The sequence below is a fragment of the Poecilia mexicana genome, unplaced genomic scaffold (assembly GCF_051168715.1).
Source record: "Poecilia mexicana isolate PSO_F unplaced genomic scaffold, ASM5116871v1 scaffold_16, whole genome shotgun sequence".
Lineage (NCBI taxonomy): Eukaryota > Metazoa > Chordata > Actinopteri > Cyprinodontiformes > Poeciliidae > Poecilia > Poecilia mexicana.
Window position 1 is genome coordinate 1,557,393 of NW_028263385.1, and position 20,320 is coordinate 1,577,712.

The 20,320-nt window shown below is 40.3% G+C and overlaps 2 protein-coding genes across 2 annotated transcripts; both read left to right on the forward strand.

The window, feature by feature from the left end:
• The first annotated feature begins 9,348 nt into the window (after window positions 1-9,348).
• On the forward strand, window positions 9,349-15,308 carry tspan13a (tetraspanin 13a). Its single transcript, XM_014991409.2, has 6 exons — window positions 9,349-9,546; window positions 13,053-13,220; window positions 13,298-13,378; window positions 14,469-14,582; window positions 14,663-14,776; window positions 14,878-15,308. The coding sequence occupies exons 1-6, from the start codon at window positions 9,484-9,486 to the stop codon at window positions 14,950-14,952; spliced, it is 615 nt and encodes a 204-aa protein (XP_014846895.1). The 5' UTR covers window positions 9,349-9,483; the 3' UTR covers window positions 14,953-15,308.
• Window positions 15,309-15,386: 78 nt separating this feature from the next.
• LOC148154908 (uncharacterized) lies at window positions 15,387-20,151 on the forward strand. The gene is made up of 4 exons (XM_088014340.1): window positions 15,387-15,518; window positions 15,591-15,991; window positions 16,069-16,127; window positions 19,835-20,151. Exons 1-4 carry the CDS (start codon window positions 15,516-15,518, stop codon window positions 19,957-19,959), a joined length of 588 nt encoding a protein of 195 aa, XP_087870466.1. The 5' UTR covers window positions 15,387-15,515; the 3' UTR covers window positions 19,960-20,151.
• The last annotated feature ends 169 nt before the right edge of the window (window positions 20,152-20,320 follow it).

Below are 20,320 nucleotides of genomic sequence, written 5' to 3' on the forward strand. Positions count from 1 at the left end.
TATTACAACTAAAACCTAACAATCAGCCCGAAACCTGGGAGTACTCTAACCCTGGATTCTTTTGAATACATGATAGCAGGATTTCCGCTGTTTGGAGGTGGCCTGGCATATGTGATGGATTTGGGCCGACTAGCGAACACTCACATTGACATGCTGTAAGAAAGAAGCGCAAGTTGTTTGGGATCTCACAGGCAAACTTTGGACACTAAAACTAGTTGGTCCGGCAGTACCGCCATATTAATTTGGATGGTTGAAATCTACAGAGAAGTACTGTAGAGACTCTAGGGCAGTTTAAAATTTAAAATCTGGCCAACCTAAAGCATTTTGCATATTTTGTCTGAATTGGCTTCCTGGGTCAGCCTGGCTGTCTGGATATTTCAAATCTCCTGGAAGATATGTTAACAAAAGCACTCTTTTCCATCTCCTGTCTCTCTTCTGAAGACACCCGTGAAATCACTCAAGAACTTACTCTTAGATAATACCACCTTATCATAGACTGCGAGAACTATTCACAGACTTGACACATTTCATGGCCACACCTACACAATCCCTGATGTCACTACCTTCACTGGCTCTGCTATATTAATGTTGCTACATGTCCCTTTTCCTGATGTCTCATTTCTTCCCCTGTCCATCTGTATAGTTCATTAGTTTTAGAAATTTTGAACTTTTAGAAATTATTATGCAGGTAAACTCCTACTAGTTTTTCCAAAGAAACTCGTTCTGACTTATAAATTAGGGAGTAATTGTAATGATCTTGCAGCCCAGAAAATGAATTAGAATAAACTCATAATCCAGAGAAACACATCTAGAGAATCTACTCATTATCCTAGATCAACATTTAGGACCACCTACTTTACTGAGTCAAACATGGAGAACCAACACTTTGACTTCTCTAGACCAATATTTACCTCAATTTTATCCATAGAAACTCCTTCTAGTTTATAAATTATGGCGTACTTTTGCTTATACCAGGAGTATCTAATTTATATATTCAGGAATTAGAACAAACTTAGAATCCAGAGAAACTCCTATTAGCTTATCAAGAGAAACTACTCATTACCTTAGATCAGCATTATTATGCTTTTTTTTTCTTTTTTGCTCTTTCTCTTGGTTTGTTGTTTTGTTGTATTTCCTTCTAATTCATGTAAAGCATTTTGAATTACCTAGTTGCTGAAAATGTGCTATATAAATAAAATGACCTTGTCTTATTCTAACAATTCTGTCTAATATTCTAATAGTGTTTGAGAGAGAAACTGAAAATGTTGGTGCTTCTCTAATACAGATAAATTCACTGACTTTCTGACTAATTTGTGTGTTTTTATAGTGCGTGTGATGACAGCTAATCAGCAAGAAAGTATCAAAAGCCTTATAACAGAAAGAAGACATCTGATTGAGGAACAAAAGATGATGGAGAATGAGATTGAGGAAGTGATCCAAGACAGACACCTGAGCCTAGTAAAAGCAGGGCTTATCCAAGAGAGGCTCACTCAAGTCAGAGAGGAGCTGAACAAAGAGGGAGACGAGCTGAGGAAAAAGAAAGAGGAGCTGAGCAGAGAGAAAGATGAACTGAACAAAGAGAAAGAGGAGCTGAGCAGGAAGACAGAGGAGCTGAGGAAAGAGAAAGACAAACTGAGCAAAGAGAAAGAAGAGCTGAGAAGGAAGACAGAGGAGCTGAGCAAAGAGAAAGACAAACTGAGTGAAGAGAAAGACAAACTGAGTGAAGAGAAAGACAAACTGAGTGAAGACAAAAAGGAGCTGAAGAAAGATAAAGCAGAGCTGAATAAAGAGAGAGAGAAGCTGAAAGTATTGACAGACGAGGCAGAGAAGCGATGCAAAGAGAGATGCTCTGAAAAAGTTTTATGATGCCCTCATGAAATTTGACAATTTTCCAGTTCATGATTTGTGCCCAGTATCGTGTAATTACATTTATATATATAAATTTAAACAGTTTTTCAAGACATAGCTGACCATTATTATCACAGGTAGAGTGCTGAAGGTCACTTTCTGACCACAAACTGAGCCAGTAAAATGAAGTCATTAGCAACAGGTTTACAGCCAAGTTTTAATTTCAGAGAATATTGTTTTTGTTTTTTAGTGAACCCTGTGGTATGCCACTTCTGACTGAATGATATCGTAATTTAATCACCTTCCAATATTGATCTGCACTCTACCTTTAAAAGCTTTGCTTGAGTAATTTTGATGATTGAAATGTTAAATAAGTCCACATGGATTTCTTCTAGATATATATATTTTCGTTTTGAAATTATTTTTACTAAAGTTTCACTTTATTCTGCTCTTTCCTCTTGTCTAGTGACCAAAGTACCAGCATTGCACGAAACATGAGAAATCCTACAAGGGGCACTGCTACTATATTTATCCATATGACCTAGGTTATGCAAACTGGGACCGAAGTCGACAGTTGTGTAAGATCAACACACTGATAATCAGGAAGGGTGTGAATATTTCCAGTGTCTCTGTAACTGATGTCGCCCTGTCGAATCATTTCGCTGTTATGTTTTAAAATACTTTCTCCACTGACTAGTAAAATGGCCACCATCACAAAATGTTCTTTCACAGATGACACAGCAGAAACCTTTAATCAATTATAGTTCATCTCGACTTTATGTAACCATGACGATGAGTTGGTAGATAACTTCCATTCTATAATTTCAGATATAATTGATTTTATTGCACCCACTAAAGTGAAGGTCTGGTAGGAACAAGTCTCCATGGAGACATGCAAGATATCTTTGTTTCAATAGGTAACATATCAATGGAGTGGATCAAAATCATGTGGGGTACCCCAAGGTTCAATCCTAGGACCCCTCTCATGATGCGTTCACATTAACACGTTTTGAGCATCAGGTGCGCCTGGTTTACATTTAAAGCCAATGTGGAGCATTGGACGTGTCAAACACTCAAAACGCTCCAAACGGATCAAATTGCACTTTGTTAGGTGCTTTAAATGCGCCTCAATAGCCCTCCATGTGCCTCCACATAGACTTTGAATGTAAACCAGACATGCCTGACACTCAACACGCATTTGGTGTGAATGTACCATCATTCAATATCTACATGCTCCCACTAGCTCAGGTTATAACAGGAAATAAGATTAGCTACCATAACTACACAGATGATACACAGCTCTACTTCACGATGTCACCAGGTGACTCTGAACCCATCCAATCACTGGATAAATGCTTAGAACAGATGAATGTGTGGATGTGCAATCTAGAGTCAAAGTACAGCTTTAGCTATTACAGCAAGAAACCAGCAACCAGGCCCAAAATCTGGGTGTTGTGATGAACTCTGACCTGAGCCTCCAGAACTTCTTAAAAACAGTTACACAATCTGCCTGCTATCACTTGAAGAACATGTTCAGGGTAAAAGGACTAATGTCCCAGCAAGATCTAGAGAAACTCACCATGTGTTTATCTTTAGTCACATTGATTAATGCAACAGTGTCTTTATAGGTTGGCCTAAAAATTAATCCTCAACATTATGATGTTGATTGTTTCAAAACTTGAGAAAATGTAATGCTTCAATTTTTACTTGTGTGTTCTATGACTTCATATTTTGGTGTATTTTGATATAAAACACTTTGAACTGCCTTGTTGCTGAAATGTGTTACGAATAAACTTGATTGATTGATAGCTCGAAGTAAAGATTTATGACAGTCTAAAATAAAATCTGTTCACAGGAATTTATCAACAATCACACCAAAAAATATGATTCCGATAACCGTGGATACTGGATAGGGTTACATCATTTTCGACGCAATTGGTCCTGGGTCGATGGACGTAGGAACTTTCTTGAGTAAGAACTATTATCTAAAAATGTGTACAATTGAAGCTGCACTATGTAACTTTTCTAGAAAAGTATGGTATTAGATAAATAATACATGAAAATATTGAGCTCCTCTGCCTTCTCCCAGTGCTTGAGTGCTAACTAGAAACAACCAATCAGAGCCCAGAGGCGGGTCTTATTGCTGTCAATCACAATCTAGCGTGGCGAGTCCGACTTCTTTTCAAGTGTGTCTTCATTCATATAGAGACAACAACGCATTTAGATGCTGACAGTTTTCAGCTTGATGTCAATAAGCTGCTGTACAATTTTTATGTTATAAATGTTCTGAGGTTCATGTTTCTGTCTTAAAGGTTCTGGATTAAGGGGATTCCCCATTCTTCAGGAGCAGCGCTGCATATGCCACGAAAAACAGCCACAGAGAGCTGGAGGGCAGAAGACAAAATGGAAGCATACAAATTCATCTGTGAGCGTCTGGAGATTTCTTGGCCCTTTAGCTAACACTGTTCTCTTAAAGCTTCAATTAAGAATACTCAACTGTGTCATCACATTTTGGTGAATGTCATAAATAAAAACTCAATCTCTGAAAGCTAAGTTTTAAATTGCAATTGCTATAGTTCTTCTAACATGGCAATTGAGATTCTGTTCAGTCACTTCTGTAGGTTTGTTTTCATCCACGGAATCACTTCCCCCTCTGAGCGGTCCATTTATTGTCCATCCTAATCTGGTTCTCACACAGTAAGGTCCATTTCCGGCACAGTTAACTGTCTGCAGGTTCCGTTGCTTTGGGAACGTTCGCTCCACAATAAGCAAGCCAACTTCCGCTTTGATAGTAGAAACCTTTATGTCTTCCAGATGTGGCCAGATGTTAACATCCTCCTGACAGGGAATATTCTCTTTTTTTTTTTTAGAACTTGAATTTTATAAATTTTTACAGAGCAATTACACAGTCATACATCAACAATAATTAACACAAGTTTTTCCATATGGCATTATGTGAAATAAATTGGTTACACATTTGCAGGTAATAAAACAATTTTTTAAAAATAGGATGGTTTGATGTTAAAATATTGGCCTTTAACAATAAATTCCTGGGGTATGCTTGGGTTTTTGTTTTCTTTTAAAAGAAGAAAACACAGTGGGTATACTCTATAATAGAGCAATAAAAGATCAAACTTAAAATCTTAAGCATTTCATATTCTATCTTGAAATTTAGACTGTGCATTTGAAAAACTCCTAAAACAACTCAAAAATATTTTAATCTTTGAGCAGTTATTTTATAAACAATAGGCTTTAACTTGATTCCAAATGGATAATTCAATCATATCTTCCGGGGGAGAAGGAGAAAGCCGCCATACCAGGCCAGATTATAAGCGGCAAATGGGCTACCAAATTTTGACAAAAGGAATTGGAATTAAAAACTCAGAAAAACTCTGGAAAATTCTTTTGAAAATGTAGAAACACCATTACAATTGGAACCCTGCACCAACTGGGCCTGGGTTCTCCAAAGAATACCACCTTAGCACCGTCGATAGAGACTCTGAATGAAATCTGGTGGGTTCGGGGCAGCTCAACATGGGGAGGAAACTACGTACCCCACTGCCCAGAGCCGAGGCTGGGAGACCGGGACGGAAGAGGACGATGAATTAGTAGAGAGGTTCTACATATTAACTGATCTTGCATATTGTGTACGCTCGTTTCACTCTGCTGATAGGTTTTCCTCTTTATAACTTTTTCTTCTTTATTTCCTCTTTTCCTTTTAATTAGCAATATTTTTGATTGGCTTTATTTCAGAATAAATTGAATTTGGTTACTCAGTTGTATTAGACGGGTTCCCATGTTTAACTTCTTCAAACTTAGTATCACATTAGCTTAGTTTTGTAGGACGTGTCCAGAGGGCGGTGGGCCGTTACCAGAGACGTGTTGGTGGGTCACGGGACCACGCAACAGTTGGAAGGAACGGTCCGCCATATTTTAGCTTAGGATCCAAATGCACACAGCAAATTTGGAAGTGAAAGTGTCTATATTGGTCCACTCTTGATCGTGTTAAAGTAACACTTTTGAAAGTGTTACTTGTGATGGAGTTGAATCAACACTCAGTAGTTGAAATTTAACGCACATCAGTGTTGATTTACCTCACACTAGTGTGTGTGGTCAAACGTTAACACTATGGATGTGTTAATTTAACACAGAAGCGTTAAATATAGATTAACATAGAAATCTGAATCTTAAAATACTACTGGTAGAGTATGCTGTGGTGACGCAAAGGTTTAGCACAACCCACATATGGAGGCCTTAGTTCTCAATGCGGCTGTCACAGGTTCACTTCCCGGCCTGGCGACCTTTGCTGCATGTCTTCCCCTTCTCTCATTACCCATTTTATTGGCAATTCACTATCAAATAAAGGCCATTAGAGCCAATAAAACCTTTAAAAATATATACTACTGGTAGTCAGTAATCCCCAAATTCACTTTAAAAATCATTAGATGTCACTTGAATATACAAAAACACCAACACAAGACGCAGTTTTAATCTACTTGTATTTCAAAGCAAGAACAACATCAACCAGCACTGACAGCAACATACAGCAAAGGTCACACAGTATGACAATCTGCTGTTTTCTTTCCCACGCATTTCACAAAACTGCTTGCCATAGCAACTGTAATAAATCAAGTCCTTAATTGGAAGAATATAAAATTAATCCTCTTATTGATTCAGTTTGCACTTAAATGATCATAACAAAGAGTGTCCACTCTACAGGGCAAAATAAAAGCAGGGATATTCATCACTAAAGTGTCGTGCAAAAGTCCCATCAATGTTGAAAACTGCAGGTTGGATTAATGTAGAGAAGTTGTAGAGGAATTCATGTTTGCACTGAAGGTGAAGTGTGCTTTGCCATGGTGGTCAGGGATGGTGTGTCTCGCAGGTGTAATGATATTACACGTTTCCAGTCTTTCCTTTATGGCGAATGGAAGAGGGGCCTGTGTTTGGGCAGCATCTCAGGTTTGACCTCGATGGTAGCTTTAATGTCTTTCAGTGTGCCCAACTCATCCTTGAATACATCACTGTCCAAAAGCTCACTGAGTGATAGGTGTTTTGGCTCACCCACGTACTTAATCACACAGTGATGCACCCTGTCCCCTGACAACCCACAGTGGCAAATCCACAGCTTGGTCTTCATACACCACTTTTGCTACAAGCTGTCCCAAAACACAAATATGTTCTGCATTGTAAGCGTTGAGCTTCACTTCAGCCGGCTGCAAAGGCAGGTGTGAAAACTTTTTCAAGTATGTAGGATGTGAAATGACACTTTTTGCTGCTCCTGTGTCAGTTTCCATTTCCAAATCAACATTGTCTATTGCAAATGTTGCTTTATGTCGTTCATCATCCACAGGACTAACAGTCAAAATGGCTAACTCCTCTTCAGGTCCTTCCTCAGCTGTCACATCTCTGCTGCTCCTGTTTGGCACTCTTTTCATGACTCTCCTTACTTTCCTAATGTGTCCAATCTTTCCAAAATTATGGCATTTAGTCTCTTTGAAATGACATTCATTTGCATTGTGAATTTTTTCCTTTGCATCTGTAGCTCATATTTCCTTTCCATCGTCATATTTCTGACAATCTTATTTATTTTGCTCCAAGTGCCATTGATATTTATATTTAACCAATAAATGATTGTAACAGAACAACCAGACTCAGAAATAGTTGCCTCCCCTCAGCCATCAGATTGCTCATTAATCCCCAACTATCTAAGACTGTCTGAAAATGTTTCTTTGCTTTTTTCCAGTGTGCTCTGGTGTCCAAGTGATTACATTTTATTGCCAATTTCACTGTCATATCTTTGTGCAAAGACAATAAAATAAGTCTAAGTTTATCTTACTTTTCCTGATAATATCTGTTTGTTTGTTTTTGTACCTTAATCCTTTCATTGTCCCCATCTATTCCTTTATGACAGGCTGTTCACACACCTTTAGTGATCCAGGGTTTATCCTGGCAGTTAGATATTTGTTGACCTTGTTGTAATGGACAAAATTTATAACACAATACAATAAAAGTATTAAAGAAAAAATCATAGTCAGCTTTCTGACTGAAATTTTACTCTAATTCTGATGTTCATTTCACTCCTAAATTTGATTATATTGTTCTCCGTCCTTTTCTTTTTATATTTGACAATCATGAAATATGTCCACGAATGACGTGGTGGCGATAACTGAAGCCACTCTAACTATAAGCTTTATCAAAACCTAAAGTTTTCTGCTAAATCATAATGATAATATAATAAATATATGTTCTCTTATTTTTTAGTCTTCACAGAGCAGAAGGCAGAGAGGTGGGTGAACAGCAATTTACTTACATGTGGATATTGTTTTCATCCAACCACAAAGATTTGTGATCTGAATGTCTTTAGTTTTTAATTTTTACAGATTTTCTGCCTATGTTCCCATAAATCTGTCACATTTTGAAGCTCTTGCTGTCTTGTACTAAAGTGGAAACGATTGTATCTGATGTTAAATCACTTCTGATTAATTTATTCGTTTGGTAATTTATAGTTTTTACCATAAAGATTAGTTTAGTTTTACCAGTTGTAGTTGTGTCAGCTAACATGGCCACAAGAGGGAGCCATACACACACAGTCTGCTCTTTCTGCAGACCAGTTTTTAAGTAGAAGAAGCTTTGTCTGCCAAAGATCTATTCACCTGGATATGTAAAATAACTGTAGACCTGTTTAGTTAGTTTTCTGTCAGTTTTATAAACTTTTATTCGTGACATCTGTTTCATTTAATGTTGGATTTCACGATGCATTTCCCCTTGATCGTTTTAAGCAGCTTTAGGGCTAAATAAATTTGTTATTGTCTGATAAACTTTCATCCATCCATTTTTTCCCCTTTTTTAAGGGAGATTGATTGACTGTTCATTTAGTTTGTTTTATATTATATTATTTTATTTGTCTTTCATGATTAATTTTGTTTCTCAGATTATCAGCTTTCATTTGTTTTTTTGTTTTGTTTTGTTTATTTAAAAAAAATATTTACCGAAGTAAATCAATATCCATAAAAACGTTTGTTTAATATTTTTACTAAATGTTTATTACTTGTGTCGCAGTGACAGGATGATGTGAAACCACTTTGAACTGCTGTTCTGCTTAAAAGTGCAAAATAAAGTCAGTCTTTTTTTAAATAGTAAAACTGCAATATTCCCTAAACAAAATGTGTTTTATTGTGAGCTTATTGTATTTTGATACTTTAATCGTTTTAGTGTCTAAAGAGATCTTCTGCTCTCTTTATGCACTAAAGAGAGCAAAAACTCACATCTGTGAGTTTTACCCCATATTTGATGTTATTGTATTTTTTATCACAAGACTGTAAAACACGGAAATCCTTCTGTTGATGACGTCAGCAGGGGGCAAACATTTATCAATCGGTATCAAAAAAAAATCCATACTAGATGACTTCAAGCTGAATGACGCGGTGATCGGAGTTCATTTGACGCTGCGCTGTAATTACCTGCAACGAGGACAAAAGGTGAGTCATGAGCAAAGTCCAGCTGACCAATCAGCGCTCAGGATCGACTCCAGGAAACGCAGTCATTCTCCAGCACCTGGTCAGCCTGAAGTGGGACAAACAGCTGCTACACCTGAGACAACTTCTGGCTTTGTGATCGGGGCGCACAGCAGCGATGGTTTGCGGAGGATTCATTTGCACCAAGAATGCGCTTTCTGCGCTCAACGTCGTTTATGTTGTGAGTATCTGATGAAATTCTGGAGTTTATTTTTGGGAGGAGGTGAAAGACTGGAAAATGGCAACCGGGCTGATCGAGTGGTTTTACCTGCTGTTATTATTCCAAGAAGTCATAAAACCAGGCAGCAGGTGGCCAGCGCTGTCTTCATGTTCCTGCTGCTTCTCCGCGGCTCTTTGTTCAGTTTGCTTCTCATGTTTAGGATTAAAATCCTGTTTTTCTGGAGTGAGTGAAGCAGAGCAGGAAAGGCTCCTAGGAAACACTGAAGGTCAAGGAAATGCCTGGTTAATTAGGGTCTGTTTTTTTTCTCCCCGTTTTCATTCAAAAGAATAAAAACAAATGTAAAAACACCAGGTTCAACATCTGTGAGGATTTAGCTAAAGAAGCTAATATTTATAGACACACCTCTAAATGTCAGTTGAAACCTTTGAGTTGACAGAAAACCCGTAACAGGCTCCACAGTGAAGTCTCTGCCCATCCTAGTGAGAGCAGCAGCTGTTTTAAATAAACACACTATGAAATTCAGACCAGTCACACAATAGGTTTGCATGGACAGGGGCCAAAAAGTTCAGGGACGTTGTGACAAACAACCAAAATGAAAATTTTCATTATGCAGCTGCACAATGAGAACCGAGTTCTGCAGTTGGGCTAACCCATGCAGAGTGCTTGTGGAGAGGGAACCTTGTGATGAGCCGACTGTCTCACCAGTTTTTATGAGAGTTTTTTCTGTTTAACAGGGATAAAGTTGTACCAACATGTGATATTTGGTAACCATGATTGCTGTTGATTACAGAAGTCATGGTTACCGTTTCTGATGATGTTAAAATATCTCAGCTTCCTGAGAAGATGGAGGCGCTGGAGGCTTGATTGTAAATAATTTCTGTGTCTGGTAAAGATGCCATGTGTCCATCTGTGTCTCCACCTGCTCAACCTGCTTTCCCTGTAGAACCAGAGGCTTAGAGCTGGGCTGTGGCTGCTCTCCGCCCAATCAGGACGCTCTCTGAACGCTGTGTTCACCCAGCAGGTCTGGATGCTCCAGTCCAACTCTTTACTGAAATCAGACTTTTCTTTTTTCTTTTTTTTTGGCCTTGTCTTTTTCATAGTTAAATCTGAATGCAGTCAGATTTCTGTGTGAATGACTTGCATCCCCAAAACCACCCGCATGTGCAGAAGAAGCTCCTGAGAACCTGAGGGGTCTGGAAGGTTGATGCAACAGCAGATGTTTAATGTATTGTGGGGCTAAGCCGTTCAGTGATTTATAAACTATCAGTGTTTTAAAGTCTCTTCTCTGAGCAACAGGGAGCCGGTGTAGGACTGAAGAACTGGGTGATGAGCTCCATCGTCCTGGTTTTAGTCAGAACTCCAGCAGCAGCGTTCTGGATCAACTGCAGCTGGAGGATTGATTTTATCTTTTTTAGTCAGACCTGTAAAGTTGCTGTTACATTAATCAATGTGACTAAAGATAAACACATGGATGAGTTTCTCTGATGCTGAGACATCAGTCCTCTGATCCTGAAAATGTTCCTCAGGTGATAAAAGGCCGACTTTGTAACTGTCTTTATGTGGCTCTGAAGGTTCAGGTCAGAGGTCATCACTACTCCCAGATTTCAGCCTGATTTCTGGTTTCCAGCTGTAATAACTGAAGCTGTGTGTGACTCTAAGTTGTTCCTCTTTAGGTCCAAAGACAATAACTTCAGTCTTGTTTCTGTTCAGCTGTTACCAGTGACCTGTAGGTCAGATGAATCCAACTTATTTGTAAAGATCAAATGCATATCAGATTTAGGATCACATATTCAGCTGGCCTGGGTCACATTTGTAAAAATCTGATCTGTGTTGTTCAAACTGTTATGAAAAGATCAGATGCAGGTCGCAGAGGGGAAAAAATCTGCTTGGGATCACTTCAGGCTGCAGTGTGAATGGAGCCTAAGTGCCACAGATCGGATCGTTCTGGGAAGGCAAAAGGATTGAATTGAGCCATTCAGACCGCTGTGAAAAGGCCAGCTGCATGAGGGAAAACGGATTTGGGTTGCATCTGCTTGCTGTGTGAATGTAGCTCCCAGCAACCCGGACCAGGCCTGTTCCTTCCTCCTTATCTGCCTTCCTTTTCCACCGGAAACATTTGCAAGCTAGAGAAAGTTACTCTGCTGTGCTGCCACTCAGCGGGAAGCGACTCTTTGTTTTTCAACCTTTCCACCTGTTGTGTGTTTTTGGACAGGGTTATAAAGTGACATTCAGCTCAACACCAGCAGGTTAAAAATGCATCAACTGGTCACATGTTGACTGAAGTCATGCTTTTTTATTATTTACAGTTCCATCTTCCAGCGCAGGGTTTGTTCTGATGTGCAGTTTGAAAAATAGTAATTCAGGAGTTGAAGATTATTTCCAACTTATTGATGTTTCCTCAGATCATTTTGGTAGAGGTTAGTTAGCTCAATGAAGAAGGTCATCTAAAAGCAACATGATGATGTCTCAGTTTGCCAGGAAAACTTCTCGTGGTTTTACGTCAGTACTTTGTCTGTTTTTATGTTTGGGATGTACTTTGGCAAAATGCAACTTTAATCTCTACTTTTAGTGGATCATCAGGATCCACTGAATGAAAGAAGCTGCACCAAAGTTTAGTTAATATGCTGCTAATAGTTTTACGTGCACAAAAAATATTTGTACATTAAATAAAGTTAAAATGTCAAGCGGCTGATGTCACGGTTGTTCAACTGAGAAGCGAAACCACAAAAAACAATCTGTGTTAAAAAGCTCAGGTGACCACTCTTATGTGTGCAGGGGTTAAAGGTCTGCTTATTCATTTTTAGCTAAATTCACTGCATACAAGCACTAAATTTAAGAGGCCGAGACGCCAAAGAAACTAAAGTTAACTGACCAGTAATGTTCAGGTTTAGGACGTACATATGCTCAGATGTGGGTCACGTACAAAATGTTAAGACACAAGACAATTTTTAAAAAAATCTTTCCACAATTTTGTTAATTGAAAAGGGGGGAAATGATGAAATTCAGTGACTATAATATTTTTTTATCCGACGGAAAATCTTAAAGTGCGTACAGCTGGAGATGACGGCTCTGATCAATCTAAGGAGAACGACCTGGTCATCGTGTCCCAGCAGGTCTCTGGCACCGAGTCCCTCCGTTGGGACGTTCTCCAGCAGAACCAAAGCTGCCGTCGTTACGACGCCTTGAGCAGCTCCACCCGCAGATTCATCAGTCCTGTCCAACCTGCAGTTGATCTGCTGATCGTTTTATTTTTCAGTCAGAACAAAAGTGACCCACAGACATCATGCATTTCGTGAGCTTCAGAGCGCAGGCCGATGAACCGTTACATCAGAAACAAATGACTTGCATTTGACTCAGGTGTTTGTATGTATGGTTTCCCGATCTTTTTTTTTTTTTTAAATGTTGACCTGTGTCTAAAATACGGCATTTTTCTGCGTTTGCTCGCTTTATGCATGAGTGGCCTGATTTTTGAGCCCGTCGCCTCTCTCGCCTCCTGCTCCCCTCAGATGGTGAGTCTGCTGCTGATCGGGGTGGCTGCCTGGGGGAAATGGTTCGGCCTGGTCTCCAGCATCAGCGTGGTGGCGGCGGTCATCGGAGTGGGCGTCTTCCTGCTGCTGGTGGCCTTCGTGGGGCTTTGCGGCGCCCTGAAGCACCAGCAGGTCCTGCTCTTCTTCGTATCCTTTAAGACGGGTCCGGTCCACAGTTCATCTCCACACCTTTCAGGATGTCAGAGTTCCTCAACCTCCACCAGTACATGATGATCCTGTTTGTAGTGTTTGTGCTGCAGTTCTCCATCTCCTGCGCTTGTCTGGCTCTCAACACGGACCAACAGGTCGGTCCGTTTCTCTGGTGAATTAAACGTTTAGTTGTGAGATGATGATTTAAAGTTTTTACATGTGTGATTTTACAAATGGCAGAAACTGGACTTTGTTCTATGGTGCAAACTAATCCGATTAATCGTGATGATTTAATTAAGTGGAGCAGAAAGGTCTGAGGTTTCACATGCTGCTGGTATTTTTTGTGCAGATGAATCCTTTGCTTCAAATGATCACTAATTGAATGCTGTTGCTGCATTTTAGACAATAAGATATTTTTCTTATTTTAAAAACCGTTATTTGTTGTTCATCTTAATTTATTTAATGCTCTATAAAAACAACTTAAATGTTAAATGACAAATCTGCAGAATGTGGCCGTTTTGTTTAATCTTCAGAATAATCGACTTACTAGAAATAATCGTATATCAGTGATCCAGACGTCTGAGGAAGGAGAATCCAGGTCGTTGGTGACCAGAGCCTTCAGCCGGGTTCTGATGGTTTGGGTCATTTCCTCACCTGTCAGCAGCGATGCGGCTTTTAGAGCAACACCTGCTGCCTTCCAGTCCAAAATCCTCTCCAGGTTTTTCATCAAAAGATGGAAAACAGTCCTGGCTGAGGAACAGGACGGTTCGGTCGGGTTCTGACAGACGACGTTGGGTCACGCAGAACCGAACTGGGCGACGACCCGTTCCAGGACAGAATGATGGCAGCAGCTGTTGCTCCTCATGTCTGTGTGAAAACAAATGCATCATATTTTCATAAAGATCATAACTGTATGACGGAGTACTATGACCATCCTAAGAAATTAAAATAACTTTACGAGAATAAAGTTATATAATGACAAAGTGGTTTTAAGAATAGTCTATTCTGGTAATATTACAGCTTCTTGTAATATTTTATATTCTTATTATATTACCTTATTCTCACATGATTTTGATTTAATTCTGTACGATTTCTCCTGTTTTAACTTTTGACCCAGTTTTAATCGGCCCTAAAGCTGCACTAGAGTCGTTTTTTCAGACGGCTGAAAAAGTCCGAGTTGCATTTGGGTAAAAGTGAAGAGGATTTGGGTTTCAGCCTTTGACTCTAAGTTGGTTCCCTGTCCAGAACCAGCTGCTGGAGGTCGGCTGGAACAAGTCCGAGGTGACTCGGGAAGACGTGGAGAAAACTCTGGACTGCTGCGGCTTCTCTTCTGTTAACCAAACCGGCTCCTGCCCCGCTGTGAGTCAAACCGCTTCCTCCTCCGTCCCCTCTGCTGGAACTCGATGTGTTTTCTCTGACTCTGTCCTGCTGTTGTTCAGCGATGCTTCGCCACCCCGCAGTCCTGCAACAGCTGCTCACAGATCCTGCAGCAGTACGCCGGTGACGTGCTGCGCTTCGTGGGCGGCATCGGCCTCTTCTTCAGCTTCACCGAGGTCAGTAGGTCCGTCGGCCGGTCAGCTGATCGATGCGCCTGCAGGCTCGATGCCTCCAGTCGGGGTGAAGCACATTTAAAAGCTCTTCCCGTTTGTTCCAGATTCTTGGCGTGTGGCTGACCCATAAGTACAGGAACCTGAAGGACCCGCGATCGAACCCCGGAGCCTTTCTGTAGCCGCTCCGACTGAAATGAACCCAACATGCACTGCTGCGATTCCTGTCTGTGGAAATGTTTGTCTAAATGTGCAGCAATGGCTGTTTAATTTGATTTACTGCAGGATCTGTTGCATCCATCTGATCTCTGCTCTTCTGTGTGTTTATGTGTAATATGTCACCATCAGTCTCTATTTAAGCTCATCGTTGTTTTTCCTGTTGGAGTTTAAAGTGGAAATGAAGTTCGATGCACACCGTCCCTTTGAGTTGAAAAGAAAACTAATTCCTCTGAAAGCAGTGAAATCTATTTTCTCTGCAGGTTTTTAAAGTGATTTGTTGTTTAAAACTGTGAAGGAATAAATGAAGAACTAAAGATCAGTTCGTTTGTTTTACTGCTGGAGGCTTTAAGGTCGAGGTTCTCAGTTTTCCTCTTGAGTCATTAATTGGGAAAAAATAAAATGTTATTTGCAAAAGATTTAAAAAGCCACTTTGCTTCACATTTTTTTCCTCTTTTTTTTCCAGTTAAATTTTCACTCTGTTTTCACCTCACAGAGAAACGATTAGTAAACAAATGAGCTCAGATTAATGGTAAGTAAATTTTATAACTTGCATATTTCTCAATGTCTGATTTGCTTGAATAAAAGGCTGAAACAGCTGCAGCATTCACCTCCACCTTTCAGAAATCACCATGGAGACCGAATCACCATGGAGACCAGGACCCACACAGGTTCTGTTTGCTCCATTAGGCTGCACCGGGCCTCTAAGAGGGACTGCAGCAGTTTTCCAGGGATCTGGTGGAGCTGCAGGAGACCGGACCAGACCTGGGGGATCCAGACCTGGGGGATCCAGACCTGGGGGATCCAGACCTGGGGGATCCAGACCTGGGGGATCCAGACCTGGGGGACTCAGACCTGGGGGACTCAGACCTGGGGGACTCAGACCTGGGGGACTCAGACCTGGGGGACTCAGACCTGGGACCAGCTTCAACCGGTTCTACCAGGAAGTGTAAACTTTAAACACTCCTTCTGCAAACAGCCGGACGAGTTACGGATCCGTCACAGGTTGGGACTGCAGCTACAGGGAAATAAGATTTGCTCACCTGTCCAGAGTTTCTGATAAAACACAACATCCCCATTAGTGCTGCTGATTATGCCAAGCTTTGTGGAGCATCTCTTCAGGAGTTTGTACTTTTTAAAGGTTTGTATCTCAGCCTTTCCTGTCCATAGAGTTTGGATTACTAACCAGATTAAAGAAGCTTTATATAAAATGATTCATAAAATCTATCCTAAGGTGAATATTTATTCTAGATTCAATAAAGAATTTGAACATGTTTAGTGATTCACATCCTGAAACTTCACCTGTTCTGCTGCTTTCCTCCTCTAAATGCATTTTGGTAGAATATCTGTGACTTCATCCACAATATAGAAGCACAATTTATGTTTCTATGGAAACATCTTATTTGGCCTTACTGGATTCTTAACAAGTCAGACTTTCTCATAAATCTTTTATTGTTGCTGTCTAAATATGGCATTTGGTTTCCAAATACTCTGAAAGGATTTTACAATCCATTAAGGCTGAAAGTGACTAATTACTAGTTAAAGTTGTTCTGCTTTTAATGGATGTGCTGTTGGAACCATAAGCCTCTGTGTTTCTTGAGGCTTGCAAATGAAGCTGATCATGTCTGGCTTCATGACGCGGGTCGGGTTGGCAGGTTGCATTCCTGCAGCTGAGCAGGATGTTGACTCTTGGGGCGGTCCAACCGGTTCACCAAGCCGCTCGGATCAGCTGCAGCGCTGCACTTCCTGAACTTTAACTCCACCTCTGTCTACATCGACTAGTAAAACTACAGCATGCGAAAATAACCAAATGTTCTGCGGTCACCTCAGAAATATGACCCAATAATCCTTTATTTTACATACATTTGATATACTTTTACAACTATTTTGTTTTAGAGTTTATGCCACGTTTAGTGACAAGTTTATAAGAAGGTAAATTTAAAACCTGTAAAAAATAAAAATCTAGGGCTGTTAAACTTTAAAGAAAAATCACCTTAAGTAAAGATTTTGTGTCAGACATGAGTTTGTAACATTGACTTTCTTGAAGTGTTTTTAATTAAATGAATCTGAACGATTTAAAGGAGCAGTGACACATCTTGACTAAAGATTTCTTTATGAAAGCATAAAGGGCGAGAGGCCAAACAACCACGCGCACAAACCGAAGGAGAATTTATAGCAGTGTTTGTTTCTCAACCTTTTTGGGCCAGCGCCCCCCAGCCTTTATCCAGGTCCCTCACCACCCCCCACCAAATAATTTGCAGGCTACTTTACACTGACTATTATTTTATTATTAATATTACTATCACCAGTGTTGTGGTACTCGAAGTTGGTCTTGGTCTTAAGACCGGTCTTAAGACCATTTTTTGATGGTCTTGGTCTCGTCTCGGACTCGACCGCATTTGGTCTCGGTCTTGTCTCGGTCTCGGGCGCTGAGGACTCGGCATTTTATTTCAAGACCAGTCAAGACCGCAACTGTGAAAATATCGCTAAACGTACAGCTCACTATCTAGTTTATTTGTTAACATCTTTGTTTTCAGTAGATGCAAAACGCACCGATTAAAATCCAAGCAACTACGTGTTTCTGTTACTCCCCCCACCCTCCCCACCTTTTACTCTCCTTCCTCCTCCCCTCCCCACCTTTCACTCGCGCGCGGCGCTCCAGGACATGCGCAGTGGTTTCCTCTCAGCGGCAGAAAATGTTTGTCTAATCGTCAGTAATGGAATATCGCTGCATAAATAGTAAGACATCTGATGGCCACAGCTAACTCGGCAGCGCTTCACTTTCACAGACGGTGGAGACAACGTCTAACTTTTTTCGTCACTTAGAAAAGTAGCTCAAAGAAGTAAGCTCCGTTAACGTGATGTTAGCAAAGCTAGCTGTACAGAGACACATAAGCATTGTGATGAAAAATGTTATCACTCACTGTGCTGAATTATTGTGCGGAGGTGTTGACTGACTTGTCGCATATATGGGACAACGCTATGTCCAAAAGTCTGCAATATAGTGAGGTGACATTCAGAAACAGTTGATTCTTCTCCACGGCTCTTTACTTATTAGATAGGACTGGAGTGTCACTCACTGAGAGCCGTTGTTCTATCAGATAGCCATACGCTGTCAGGATAGCATAACATGCATTAAGCATTAAGAAATCCGACCGTCAGAGGAGTTGTCAGTTCACCATACGCAGCAAGTTATGATGAACATAAGTCATTAAATTGTTTTCAATGATAACTATATAGATATACATGTGTTGTCATGGTTTCAAAGTGTATTTAAAGCAAGGTCTGGCTGCAGCTGGAGTCAGCTACAACACACGCCCGTGTAAAACTCACTTAACCGCTAAGTCAGGATGTCATACAACTGTTAATAATAAAGTGTATGACGATCTACGTCATGATTCTATGTTGTTGATTAAATGAAATCTTATGGTAATGACGTGTCTGACAGATATAGCCGGTGTTCTATCACATAGCCATACGCTGTCAGAATAGCATACATGCAGTGAGTACCATGCCAGCGTATGCGCATTAAGTCCGACCGTCAGTGTAGTTGTCAGTATACGCAACAAGTTATGACGAAAATAAGTAATTAAATTGTTTATAATATGACATAATGTGATAACTAGATGGATATACATGCGTTGTCGTGGTTTCAAAGTGTGTTTAAAGCAGGTCTGGCTGCAGCTGGATGCCATACAACTGTTAATAACCAAGTGTATGATGATCTACGTCATGATTCTATGTTGCTGATTAAATAAAATCATATGGTAATGACAGCGTATGCATATCTGAGCTAAGCGTACGACTATCTGACAACGTATGCTGATCTGACAGAACACCGTGATCTGACCTGACAGAACACCCGTTCTTTGTTCTTGTAATGCTCTGTGTACACTGCATCATTATTTTATTTTATTATGTACGTCAATATTTAAATTAACAAATAACTAAAACACAAGAACGAAAGAGCACGCAGAGCATGCACATTGCTCTTTGATTGTTTTTGTTCAAAGTGGCAGCTGTAATGTCTGCCATGGTGTCAGACTACCTGGCTTCATGTACTGGGATAGAGAGTGAAAACAGTCACGATGAGCGCCTTCTGTTTGGTTACTTCTTGCTTGTTGCTCCTTGGTCAGTGTTCATAGTTGAGCGTTATTTACCGTCAGGGCATTGCCTCAATTGCTATGTTTAATGGTGCAGACAGTGGTGGTTTCTGACATGAGCAATATGGGCAAATGCCCAGGGCGTTATGTTTTTAGGGATGGCACGAGACCATCACACTTTTTAGCATATAAATGGAATATTTAATATTGGTAAAATGTATTAAATATTTAATATCTAGGTGTTTTATGGTAATATGGATCTTTCAGATTATTTTGAGAAGCAATTTCGATCATATTTTACATTTTATTGTGTCATGTAGCGCGGGCCGCTGGTCTTGGTCTTGACTCGGTCTCGACTTCCCTCGGTCTTGGTCTTGACTTGGTCTCGGACCCCAAAAGTCTTGGTCTTGTCTCGGTCTCCATACACTCTGGTCTTGGTCTTGTCTTGGTCTCGGGTTAGGTGGTCTTGAACACAACACTGACTATCACTATTGTAGATGTTTTGATTTTTGTGCTTGTTTCTGTATTTATCATCAAACATAATTTGATGGGGAAAAGGCAGACTGACATAAACCTTTTAAAACAACGGAAATAATTCTGATTATTGAAATTTAAAAGTGCTGTGTTGTTACATTGAACTGAAGAGCTGCCATCGATACAGTTGCAGCCAAGCATGATTTAATGTTACACAATACTGTTTTACCAAGTTGCTCAAAGTCTAAACTGGCATTGTTGTGCATTTAAGGTGTAAAGTTTACCTTCGACCAAACGCCCCCCAAAGGCATCCCAGCGCCCCGTTTTGTAAAGGTGTCTGCCAGCGCCCCCTGCCGTCCTCTGAGCGGCGGTACCGCCCACGCTGAGAACCGCTAATTTAGAGACCAGTTAACCTGACAGTGGGAGGAAGCCGGAGTACCTGGAGAGACCCACCATGCACACGGAGAACATGCAAACTTGGGCCGGGAATCGAACCCAGGACCTTCTTGCTGCAAGACAACAGTGCTACCCACTGCACCTCTGCACAGCCCTTATTAAAAATAAAACATAAAAAATGTCAGACACAAATGAGCATTTTGAAAGTTTTATTGCAACTTTGGACAAAAATAACACTACAGCATTAATATATTTATTTCACAGTTTGTCCTTTTCTAATTATTTTGGGATTAAATGTTTCATTTTCTGTAACCTTTGGTTGAGCCTTCAGCCTTTTGGACTCCATTAACGCTGCAGCCTG